This window comes from Chelonia mydas, chromosome 1, assembly GCF_015237465.2.
Source record: "Chelonia mydas isolate rCheMyd1 chromosome 1, rCheMyd1.pri.v2, whole genome shotgun sequence".
Classification (NCBI taxonomy): domain Eukaryota; kingdom Metazoa; phylum Chordata; order Testudines; family Cheloniidae; genus Chelonia; species Chelonia mydas.
Genome location: NC_057849.1, coordinates 202,667,790 through 202,680,345, shown reverse-complemented (window position 1 = coordinate 202,680,345; position 12,556 = coordinate 202,667,790). Strand labels below are relative to the sequence as shown.

Below are 12,556 nucleotides of genomic sequence, written 5' to 3'. Positions count from 1 at the left end.
AAGGACCTGTGGCACCTCTCTCTAGAGACACGGGGTTTAGGTTTGCAGTCCCCCTGCAATTCATTGTGTTTATTCTAGCGCAGTGGTCACCAACCAGTCGATCATGATCAATTAGTAGATCCTAGAGGATCTCCCAGTTGATCAAAACCTCCAGTGGTGCAGCAGGGCTGCCACTAAGGCAGGCTCCCTGCCTGCCCCGGCCCCATGCCACTCCCGGAAGTGGCCAGCATGGCCCCGCAGCCCCAGGGGGGAAGGGGATCTCCCTCTGTGCCCTGCTCCTGGCTGCAAGGACTGCCCCCGTAGCTCCCAATGGCCAGGAATGGGGAGCTGTGGCCAATGGGAGCTGCAGGGGCAGTGCTTGCAGAGAGGGGCAGTGCGTGGAGCCACATGCCCCCCGCCCCCAGGGGCAGCAGGGGTGTGTTGGCCTGTTACAGGAGTGACTTGGGCCTGGGGTAGGCAGGGAGCCTGCCTTAGCGGTAGCCATGCTGCGCCACAGACCAGGAGCCGGCAAAGGTAAGTACTGCCCGGCGGTAGGCCATACCCCAACCCCTAGCCCTGACCCCCCTCCCAGAGTCAGCACCCCATACCACCTCCTATACCCCAACCCCCAGCCTTGAGCGCCCCCCCAGAGCCAGCACCCCAAACTCTCTCCTGCACCCTGACCCCCCTCCCAGAGTCAGCACCTTGTACTACCTGCTGTACCCGAACCCCCTGCTGCAGCTTGGAGCCCCCTCGTGAACCCAAACTCCCTCCCAGAGCCCGCACCCCTCCTACACCCCAACACTGTTCTCCAGACGGGAGCCCCCTCCTGCACCCAAACTCCCTCCCAGAGCTTGCACCGCAATCCCCTGCCCCAGGCTCAGTCCAGAGCCCCCTCCCACACTGTGAACCCCTTGGCCCCAGCCCAGAGCCCGCACCCACTTCCGAACCCCAACCCCAGCCCGGTGAAAGTGAGTGAGGATGCGGGGATGGAGTGAGTGGGGCATGGCTTTGGGGAAGGGGCGCAGTAGATTCTGGGTTGCCTTTAAGTTCAAAAAGGGATCTTGGGTGTAAAAAGGTTGGAGAGCACTGTCCTAGTGGGTCTGACCTTAGTTCAGCACCTGTGATTCACTCTCCCTCAAGGGATAATGGCAGGGTTACCAGTGACCAGCCAGCTTTCACGGAGCATAGTATGTTTATTTCAGGACAAAACATTACAGAGGAAACACAGCACAAGCCAATAGACAATCTATGCAACATGCTAAGCTTGCCAGGTGTCATCAGTCTGCAACATGGAGACCCTGATATGTTGCCAGAGTCCTTCAAATCCTTCCAACAAGGTTTTGCCTTCTTAGTTATAGTTTCATGTCAGTTGGAGGATCAGAGAGGATCACTGACACAGTTCAGTCTTCCCCTTTATACCAAAAGTCCATTCTTTGTCTGCTGGGCCTCTTGAACCCAGTCTGAACTAGTATGTGCAGTTCTTCTCTGGAGTTGTTTGCCTGTCCTGGGAACTCCCACCCTGCTCTGTGGAGTTTAAATACCATCATTCGCTCACAAAGATGGATATCTAACTAATTATAGATAGATATAAAAGTTTATGAATAATCTGTCTGTAATGTTTGGCACATATCTTTTGACGTTTCTGTGCTTCCAAGGTCTCACGTCTGTCAGTCTCTATTTAATTGCAATTTAATGTTAAGATAATAGAGTAGAAAGGGAGCAATGTTGTCATCTTAAAGAGTAGAACTTCTGTATTGGCAATTTCCTGATCAAATATTTCATACAAAGGCTATAGCTTGTTTCCTGGTTATACAGCATTTTTCTGACTGTAGCATAGGTCAAGACATTTAGCATCATAAGAGTATTATTATACTGGGGAATCAAGAATGCTGCCTGACTTGTAAAGAGATAATTTTTAGTTTAAATTATATTATTTTTGCATGTTCAAACTGATATTACAGAGGAAAATGGATCTAACTTTTTAGAACCGAAGTTAAATTAAGCCTAACAATGTAATTTTCATGTTCCAGGGATGGTAACTGTTTTCTCTAACCGTCTGGGATGGCACAACATGGAACAGTTGCTCTCCCAGTTCCAGAGTCGCCTCACCTTTGGTGTCCAGAGGGAGCTGTGTGACCTGGTTCGGGTATCTCTGCTGAATGCGCAGCATGCCAGAGCTCTTTATAATGCTGGCTTCATCACAGTAGCTGATCTTGCTAAAGGAAATACCGCTGAAGTGGAAACTGCCCTGAAGAATGCTGTACCATTCAAAAGGTGAGAGATCAACAAGTTGTCAACCTGGACACCTGTTTGAGTGCATTCCTTTCCACTATAAATGGAGTTAACAGTTATTCAGTCTTGACTATATAGTTTCAAGAGTACTTCTAATGAATTAGAGCATGTGGTGGTTATAGGATGAGTTTGGGAGTCCTGAGTTCTGTTCCTTACTTTTCTTTTGACCCACTGTATAGCCTTGGGAAAGTCACTTTATCTCTCAGAGTACTGTATGTCTACACTGCACTAAAATATCTGGGGCTGGCCTGTATCATCTGGCTTGGGCTGTGGAGCTGAGTCTGGACTCTGAGACACTCCCCACTTTTGGGGTTCCAGAGCCCAGGCTCCAGTCAGAGCCTAAATGTCTACACTGCAGTTTTATCGCCCCGCAGCTCAAGTCGCACAAGCCTTAGTCGGCTGAGCCAGGTCAGTCACGGGTGTTTTATTGCAGTGTAGACTTACCCTCAGTGTCTGTATCACCCCCTGTTGAACAGGGATGATACTTCTCTTCTCATCAGGAGTGTTCTAATTAATTAATCCTATGTTGTAACAGTCTGAGATCCTCTACTAGTGTTATGTTAGAGAACACTACTAGTACAGAGTACTACTGTAAAGATTTAACTGGACAACTGTAAATTTGTGAGCTGGTCTGTCAGCAGAAGGAACGCCAACTAGAAACTTATAAATTAAATTTTGCATACCCAGTAAGAGCCATATTAATTATGGAGGTGTCTGTACATTTCTTATTTAAATGCAAGTTGTCACTTGAAGAAGCTGCTAATTATTTTACTGGTGTAATTCCACTATGCTTTGTGGGGGTTTTGTGAAGTTTGTGCTTGAGGTACCTTTTTAAACTAAACCATTGGCCAAACTAACACTGTAATAAAACAAAAGTTTCTGTCCATTCAAAAAGTAACCCATACGGCATGTCTACACAGGTGAACTAAGTTAAATCCCTGCAGAGAGCCTGTTCTCACACTCAAAACTGATATAGTTGTTAGGTGTTCCATTATAACATGGACATGGTTTCTTCTTCGAGTGATTGCTCATATTGATTTCAGTTAGGTGTGTGCGCTCTGCGTGCACAGTTGTCGGAAAGTTTTTCCCCTAGCAGCACCCTCTGGTTGGCTGTGGAGCCCCCTGGAGTGGCGCCTTCATGGCGCTCAATATATGAGCCTGCTTACCCGGTGCCTCCTCAGTTCCTTCTTACCACCAGTGACGGTCGTTGGAACTGTGGTGACTCGCTCTCCTCGTTTTCCCTAGTTTTCAGTTTAGTTTAGTTCAGTTATTCCTAGCCTCGTTAAGTTTAATTTTAGTGTTTTCGGTTACAGCAGATAATTGTTGGGGGTGGGGAGCGTCTTCCCTTTCACCCCGACTGTGTTCCCCTTTAGGACTTGGGGTATGCCTAAATCCCAAGGGTTCAAATCCTGCAAGTACTGCAATAAGCCCATGCCAACGGGTGACCCCCCGCACGACGCTTGCTTAGTGTCTGGGGGAAGCACACCAAATGGACAAATGCAGGATTTGTAAAGGGTTTTGCCCCAGACCAAAAAAGGGGGGAGACTTTTGCCTCAAGCAGCTCCTTATGGAGGCAGCACTTAGACTGCAACCTACATCGGCATGGCAAGACCCGGCACCTAGCTTATCGGTCCGCAGCGCCCCGGCGGCAGTGGTAGAAGTGGCACCATGGAAGGACTCTGGGAGAGACCTGTGGCATTCCCATTTCCTGATGCAGAAGCAGCACTGGAAGCAGGGGAGGAATGGATCTCTGACTCAGAGACCCATCCCTTTGGAGCCGGCTAATGGGGTGTGTCCCAGAGAAGAGCACCCGGGGCAAAAGACTTTGGAGCCGGCGCCATCGACTTCGGCCCCACAAGGGGGGACCGTCGAGTCTGGTGCCATTGGACTCCCCAAGACAGGTCACTGAGGAGATGGAATTGCCGTCCACCCTGGACACCTTTGAGGCCATGAGGGACCTCATCGCCATAATGGCACTGCAGTCCCCGGTCCTTCAAGTCAAGCCTCCAGTACTGCAATGTGTGGCACCATCTCGAGGCAAACTGGCAATGCTCCATCCCTCAGCACCGCTCCTCAGAGTCCTGGTGCCAGTCACACTTGCAGCGCCGCTCCAGGTTGCGCCAGCCCTCCCAATCGTGACTCCAATCCTCACACTGATTCCCCGTTGTGCAGCAGGTCCCGCTTCCAGCACCGGTCATCCCAGCACTGGTCCGCATCCCCTGCCATGATCAGGGATTGCACAAACCCTGATCATGGCACCGCTCTCCAGCCTCGCAGCGCCGCTCAGTGCCGCCCTGGCCATCACAGTCCCGATCCCCGTCTTCAGACTCGGAGACAGGGTCTAGATACTCAGAGTGGGTCCGGCTCCTGTCAGGCTGTGGAAGACCTGAGGTGGGGGCCTGTGCAGTGGCAGGGACTAGTGCAGTGGTCATTTTGGACTATGTGGGCTTACCACCAGGCCCAGGGCACCCAATCCAAAGGTTCCTGTTCGGCGACCTCTGAACCACGGGTGCTGGAGGCATCAGCCAGTCGTCCCACCCCTAGGGGTGCTGAGGAGGTACTGGTCGCACTACATCCCCTGGAACTAACACCTGTTCCTGAGCCTGATCCAGGTGTGGTTGGCCCCGACAGAGAGGCACGACAGGAGGCTCCTGGAGACCAAGAGGGTCAGGAGGACCCTGTTCCCCCTTTAGCCTCCTCATCATCCTCCCCAGACGAGGTGATTGCAGGCACCTCCATCTCTGGACTGCGCCCCATAGACAGCCATGCCCGCCAGGACCACCGTCGCAGGGTGGCATGAAATATGGGCTTGCAGGCCGAGGAGGTGGTGGGGTTGGAGGACCTGATGGTCGACATACTGGCCCCGGACGGCCCGTCGAGGGTGGTTCTACCCGTCATCAAGACCATACAGGCCAGTGCTAAGACTTGGAGGAGAGGAAGGTGATCAAGAAGAATCAACATGGATTCACCAAGGGCAAGTCATTCCTGACCAACCTGATTGCCTTCTATGATGAGATAATTGGCTCTGTGGATATGGGGAAAATGGTGGATGTGATATATCTTGACTTTAGCAAATCTTTTGATACCATCTCCCACAGTATTCTTGCCAGCAAGTTAAAAAAGTTTGGATTGGATGAATGGACTATAAGGTGGATAGAGAGCTGGCTAGATTGTTGGGCTCAACGGGCTAGTGATCAACGGCTCGATGTCTAGTTGGCAGCCGGTATCAAGCGGAGTGCCCCAGGGGTCAGTCCTGGGGCCAGTTTTGTTTTACATCTTTATTAATGATCTGGATGATGGGATTAATTGCACCCTCAGCAAGTTCACAGATGACATTGGGGGGAGAGGTGGATATGCTGGAGGGTAGGGATAGGGTCCAGAGTGACCTAGATAAATTGGAGGATTGGGCCAAAAGAAATCTGACGAGGTTCAACAAGGACAAGTGCAGAGTCCTACACTTATGAAGGAAGAATCTCATGCACCCCTACAGGCTGGGGACCGGCTGGCTAAACAGCAGTTTTGCAGAAAAAGACCCGGGGATTACAGTGGATGAGAAGCTGCATGAGAGTCAGCAGTGTGCTCTTGTTGCCGAGAAGGCTGTATTGGGCTGTATTAGTAGGAGCATTGCCAGCAGATCGAGGGAAGTGATTATTCCCCTCTATTTGGCACTGGTGAGGCCATACCTGGAGTATTGTGTCCAGTTTTGGTCCCCCCACTACAGAAGGGATGTGGACAATTTGGAGAGACTCCAGCCGAGTGTAAAGAAAATGATTAGGGAACTGGGGTACATGACTTACAAGGAGAGACTGAGGGAACTGGGCTCATTTAGTCTGCAGAAGAGAAGAGTGAGGGGGGATTTGATAGCAGCCTTCAGCTACCTGAAGGGGGGTTCCAAAGAGGATGGAGCTCGGCTGTTCTCAGTGGTGGCAGATGACACAACAAGGAGCAATGGTCTCAAGTTGCAGAGTGGGAGGTCTAGGCTGGATATTAGGAAAAACTATTTCACTAGGAGGGTGGTGAAGCACTGGAATGGGTTACCTAAGGAGGTGGTGGAATCTCCATTCTTAGAGGTTTTTAAGGCCCAGTTTGACAAAGCCCTGGCTGGGATGATTTAGTTGGTGTTGGTCCTGCTTTGATCAGGGGGTTGGACTAGATGACCCTAATATTCTGTGATTCTAAGACCATTTGGCAGACCCCGGCCTCCATCCCTCCCACCGCGAAGGGTGTTGAGAAGAACTATTTTGTCCCATCTCAGGGGTGCGAATAGCTCTTCACACACCCGCAGCTTTACTCATTGGTGGTGGCTGCAGTAAATGAAAAGTAGGAGCAGGGACAACAAGCCCTAGCACCCAAGTCCAAGGATGCCAAGCGCTAGATTTATTGGGGCGCAAAGAGTATTCCACAAGGAGGTAGCAACTCAGGATTGCCAACCAGTAGGCAATTCTGAGTAGATACAGCTTCAACTCCTGGAACTTGATACTCAGGTTTAAGGAGCTGGTGCCAACAGAGTCCAGGGAGGAGTTTCGAGCGATAGAGGAGGAGGGCAAGGCAGTGGCACGGACCTCTTTACAGGCCTCACTGGACACTGCGGACTCAGTGGCGCTCACCTTGTCCTCCGGTGTTGCCATGAGGTGTAGCTCATGGCTGCAGGCCTCGGGACTCCTGCCCAAAGTTCAACAGACCATGCAGGACGTGCCTTTTGATGGAGCAGGTCTGTTTGCGGAGCAGACTGACTCTAGGCTGCATAGCCTAAAGGACTCCAGGGCTACCATGAAATCCTTGAGTATGCACACCCCGGCAACCCAACATAAACATTTCAAGTCTCAGCAGAAGCAGCAAGGCTCCTATCCTCCTCAGCTAAGACAGGACTTCTACACGAGAAGGGGCAGGAATGGCAAATGAAAGCCTTCCCACCCCCGGCCCGGCCAGGGCCAGGGCCTGGGCCTGACTAAGCCATCATTGGGTTCCAAGCAGGCCTTTTGAAGGTGCGCCCAAGGATGGCGTGCCAGCCTCAATTCCGGATCTTCCCCACCTTTCTTGAATTGTCTGTCCCACTTCTACTGTGCTTGGTCCCAAATAACTTCAGACCGCTGGGTTCTCCATACGGTAGAAGTGGGATATTCTCTCCAATTCTGCATCTACCCTCCCTCCCATCCCCCTTTTCCCATCCCTCTTCAGGGACCCTTCCCACAAGCAACTCCTTATCCAGGAGGCGTGGGTGCTCCTTGCCATTGGAGCAGTGGAGAAGGTTCCTCAGGAACTCTGGGGCAAGGGAATCTATTCCCAATACTTCCTAATCCCCAAAGCCAAAGGGGGTCTCAGATCCATTCTAGATCTGCAAGGACTCAACAAGTTCATGGTAAAGTTGAAGTTCCGCATGGTCTCCCTGGGCACAATTATTCCTTCTCTGGATCCGGGAGACTAGATCTGCCCTCGAGATGAAAGATGCATACTTCCATATAGCCGCATCAGGGGGCAGGTGGAGTCTCAAGTCCGATTGGTCAGATCCACATTCGAGAGAATGGTTCTCCTCCTCAATTTGAGCAAGTCAACCTTGGCACTGACCCAAAGAATAGAATTCATTGGGGCAGTGTTGGACTTGGTTCAGGCAAGATCACTTTTGCCAGAGTCCTGATTCCAAGCCTCTGACAATACCCGACCGTCACAGTAAGGGGATGCCTGAGTCTCCTCGGCCGCATGGCAGCCTGCACTTACGTGACTTGGCATTCCAGACTGAGGCTCAGGCCTCTACAGGCGTGCCTCGCTTCGGCCTATCCCCCAGGATGCGACAGTCTGAATTCAACGGTCCTGGTCCCGGAGCTGGTGCTCGAGTCAGGTGCTCGAGTCAGTAGAGGCTCGATCCTCGGACAATGTGCAAAGGAGTCCCCTTCAACAGCCCTCAGCCTTCCTTGTCCCTAGTAATGGACGCGTCACCTCTGGGATGGGGAGCGCATTTGGGAGACCTCCAAATGCACGGCCTTTGGTTGCAGGACGAGCTCTCCCTACATATCAACATCAAGGAGCTGAGGACAGTGCCACTATCATGCCAGACCTTTCAGGTCTGACTACAAAGTCAGTGCGTAGCAGTTCTGATGGACAACACCACTGACCTGTTTTACATCAACAAGCAGGGTGGAGCCCGGTCCTCTCCTCTATGTCGGGAAGCCCTCCAGCTGTGGGAGTTCTGCATAGCCCGCTCCATTCACCTGGAAGCATCCTATCTACCAGGAGTTCAGAACGCATAGGCGGACCACCTCAGCAGGTCCTTCCGCAATCACGAGTGGTCCATCTGGCCGGATGTCATACACTTCATCTTCCAAAGGTTGGGGTTTCCCCAGGTCGATCTGTTCGCCACCCGGAGCAACAGAAAGTGCCCAATGTTCTGCTCCTTCCAGAAACAGAGCTCGGGCTCAATCACACATTTCTGCTACCGTGGAGAGGCCGCCTACTCTATGCCTTTTCTCTCTCTTGCACAAGGTTCTACTCAAGGTCCGCTGGGACGGGGCAGAGATAATTGTGGTGGCACCAATGTGGCCTTGACAACATTGGTACACCACACTCCTGGAACTGTCAGTGGACACCCCAATCACGTTGCCTCTCCTTCCCTGATCACTCAGGACCATGGTCGTCTTCATCACCCCAACCTGCAGTCCCTCCACCTCATGGCTTGGAAGCTTCATGGCTGAACCCCATGGAGCTTTTGTTCTCAGAACAGGTAAGGGAGTCCTACTCGGCTGCAGGAAGCCCTCCACTAGAGCCACATACCTAGCAAAGTGAAAAAGATGTACTTATTGGTGTGACCAGCATCGTACACCCCCTCTCCAGGCACCTATACTTCTCATCTTAGAGTACCTTCTGCGCCTGAAACAGCAAGGCCTGGCAGTGTCCTCCATAAAGGTGTGCCTTGCTACCATCTTGGCTTTCTGCCAGGGAGTGTCTGGACGCTCCATCTTCGCCAACCCTATTGTTGATCAGTTCCTCAAGGGTCTGGAACAGCTACATCCCCAGATCAGGCAGCCTGTCCCTGGGTGGGACCTTAACCTGGTCCTCTTCAGGCTAATGGGGGCTCCCATCTGAACCGCTGGCAACTTGCTCCCTTCTCTATCTGTCCTGGAAGGTAGCCTTTCTTGTCACCATTACTTCAGCAAGGAGGGTGTCTGATTTAAAGGCCCTTACCTCAGACCCACCTCATATGGTTTTCCATAGGGATAAGGTGCAACTCAGACCTCACCCAGCCTTTCTTCCTAAGGTTGTGTCACGCTTCCACACTAGTCAGGATATTTTCCTGCATAGTTTTTATCCAAAGCATCATGCCAGTAGCCGTGAGCAGAGGCTGCACTCCCTGGATATTCGGCAAGCACTCGCCTTTTACATTGAGCGCACTAAGCCGTTCAGAAAGTCGAACCAGTTGTTCGCAGCTGTGGCAGACCGGATGAAAGGACTCCTGGTGTCGTCTTAAAGAATATCTTCCCGGATCATGTCATGCATCCGCACGTCCTAAGAGCTGGCCAAAATACTAGCCCCGGCTCTTACGGCACACTCCACAAGGGCTCAGGCCTCATCTGCTCTGTTCCTGGCCCAGGTCCCACTACAAGAAATCTTCAGGGCAGCAACTTGGTCCTCAGTAGATATGTTCACATCTCATTACACCATCGTCCGGCATGCCAGAGATGATGCAGCTTTCGGCAGAGCGGTGCTACAATCAGCGTTTCCTTAACTCCGACCCCACTGCCTAGGTAAGGCTTGGAAGTCACCTAATTGGAATTGATATGAGCAATCACTTGAAGAAAAAACGGTTTCTCACCTTCTTGTAACTGTTGTTCTTCGAGATGTGTTGCTCATATCCATTCCAAACCCACCTGCCTTCCCCTCTGTCGGAGTAACTGGCAAGAAGGAACTGAGGAGGTGCCAGGTCGGCAGGGTCATATATTGAGCGCCATGAAGGTGCCACTCCATGGGGCTCCACAGCCGACCTGACTGGTGCTGCTAGGGGAAAAACTTTCTGACAACTCGGCATGCGCACCCCTAATTGGAATGGATATGAGCAACACATCTTGAAGAACAACAGTCATGAGAAGGTAAGTAACTGGTTTTTACCCGCAGTTTCTCTAAAGTTTGTATGGACTACATCAAAGGAAAATTATATCGGTGGCTTTGATCCACTTCCTAGTAAACAGCTGTCCCTATGAAAAAATCCTAATTGTTCACCTTGACATCCTTTGTGCATAGCACTCATTTAAGTTAATGGTCACTCCCCACATAGTGGGCTTTCAGGACTGCTAATTGTGAGCTGACATAGTAGAACAATGTTAGGGGGCTTATTCCTTCACCCACTTACTTCCCTGGTCCTTCTCGCATGAACAGAGAGGAGCAATACCCAAAGTCCAAAGGTGCAAACAGTTTGATGTTTATTGGGGTGAACTTCTAGCAAGCATGATTCCAGTTTCCTTCCTTAGTGTCCCCCTTCCCAGCTCTGACACCACAGAGCCTTACCTGTGTCCCTGTTCCCATTCCCCCCCCTTAGCAAAACATTATTCCAATTTCCCCACCCCCATTCCGTTCCCATTCCCCCCCCTTAGCAAAACATTATTCCAATTCCCCACCCCCATTCCCTGTTCCCATTTCCGCCCCCGCTCCTTACTTCCTGATTGACTGCAGACTATATAGTAAAACTTGAGTTCTGCTTAACTATACCTTAACCAATCATTTTCCTGAAATTTAACTAACCAATCCTAACATATTGTAACATGATTATGTAACCAATTATATCCCACCACCTTAATTAGTTTACACCCAGCAAAATTAATTATACAGCAGACAGAAACAATCACAGAACCAGACAGAGACTATGCAAATAAACAATAGCAAAGTGGGAACTATGACAAAACAATACAGAAGTGAGGATTTCACATCCCAGCAATTGATAAGTGAGTTCTTGCCAGACAGGATGCTATCAGACTAAGTTTCCTTTTACATCTTCTAGGCACTTCCCTTTCTCTGGAGGCAATAGGCATTATCAGGATGGGATTGTATTCCTAACAGCCCAATAGCACCTTATTTCAATGTGACAAGTTTGGAATGTGAGGATGTGACCGTTCGCTTCCCAGCTTATGGCTGCCTCCGCTGCTTAGCCAAAGGCCTTAGCCTAAGAACAGGGCCTCAGACTGTCACAGGGAGGGTATGTCTACACTACGAAATTAGGTCGAATTTATAGAAGTCGGTTTTTTAGAAATCGGTTTTATATATTCGAGTGTGTGTGTCCCCACAGAAAATGCTCTAAGTGCATTAAGTGCATTAACTCAGCGGAGTGCTTCCACAGTACCGAAGCTAGAGTCGACTTCCGGAGCTTTGCACTGTGGGTAGCTATCCCACAGTTCCCACAGTCTCCACTTCCCATTGGAATTCTGGGTTGAGATCCCAATGCCTGATGGGGCTAAAACATTGTCGCGGATGGTTCTGGGTACATATCGTCAGGCCCCCGTTCCCTCCCTCCCTCCGTGAAAGCAAGGGCAGACAATCGTTTCGCGCCTTTTTTTCCTGAGTTACCTGTGCAGACGCCATACCACGGCAAGCATGGAGCCCGCTCAGGTAACCGTCACCGTATGTCTCCTGGGTGCTGGCAGATGCGGTACTGCATTGCTACACAGTAGCAGCAACCCATTGCCTTGTTGCAGCAGACGGCGTAATAGGACTGGTAGCCGTCATCATCATGTCCGAGGTGCTCCTGGCCACGTCGGCCAGGAGCGCCTGGGCAGACATGGGCGCAGAGACTAAATTTGGAGTGAGTTGACCAGGTCATTCTCTTTAGTCCTGCAGTCAGTCCTATTGAACCATCTTATGGTGAGCAGGCAGGCTATACGGATTGCTAGCAGTCGTACTGTACCATCTTCTGCCAGGCAGGCAAGAGATGAGGATGGCTAGCAGTCGTACTGTACCATCTTCTGCCGAGCAGCCATGAGATGTGGATGGCTTGCAGTCCTTCTGCACCGTCTGCTGCCAGCCAAAGATGTAAAAGATAGATGGAGTGGATCAAAACAAGAAATAGACCAGATTTGTTTTGTATTCATTTGCTTCCCCCCCCCCCCCCCCCCCCACATCTAGGGGACTCATTCCTCTAGGTCACACTGCAGTCACTCACAGAGAAGGTGCAGCGAGTTAAATCTAGCCATGTATCAATCAGAGGCCAGACTAACCTCCTTGTTCCAATAAGAACAATAACTTAGGTGCACCATTTCTTATTGGAACCCTCTGTGAAGTCCTGCCTGAAATACTCCTTGATGTA

General features: G+C 50.8%; 1 protein-coding gene across 4 annotated transcripts in view; it reads left to right on the top strand.

Moving 5' to 3' along the window:
- The window catches only part of POLQ (DNA polymerase theta), a 131,870-nt gene that overhangs the window by 68,242 nt on the left and 51,072 nt on the right, over window positions 1–12,556 (top strand). For all 4 annotated transcript variants that reach the window (XM_043538750.1, XM_043538751.1, XM_037909805.2 and 1 more), the window contains one exon: window positions 2,013–2,256. In XM_043538750.1, coding sequence (XP_043394685.1) covers window positions 2,013–2,256 — 244 coding nt within the window. The remainder of the gene's footprint in view (window positions 1–2,012; window positions 2,257–12,556) is intronic.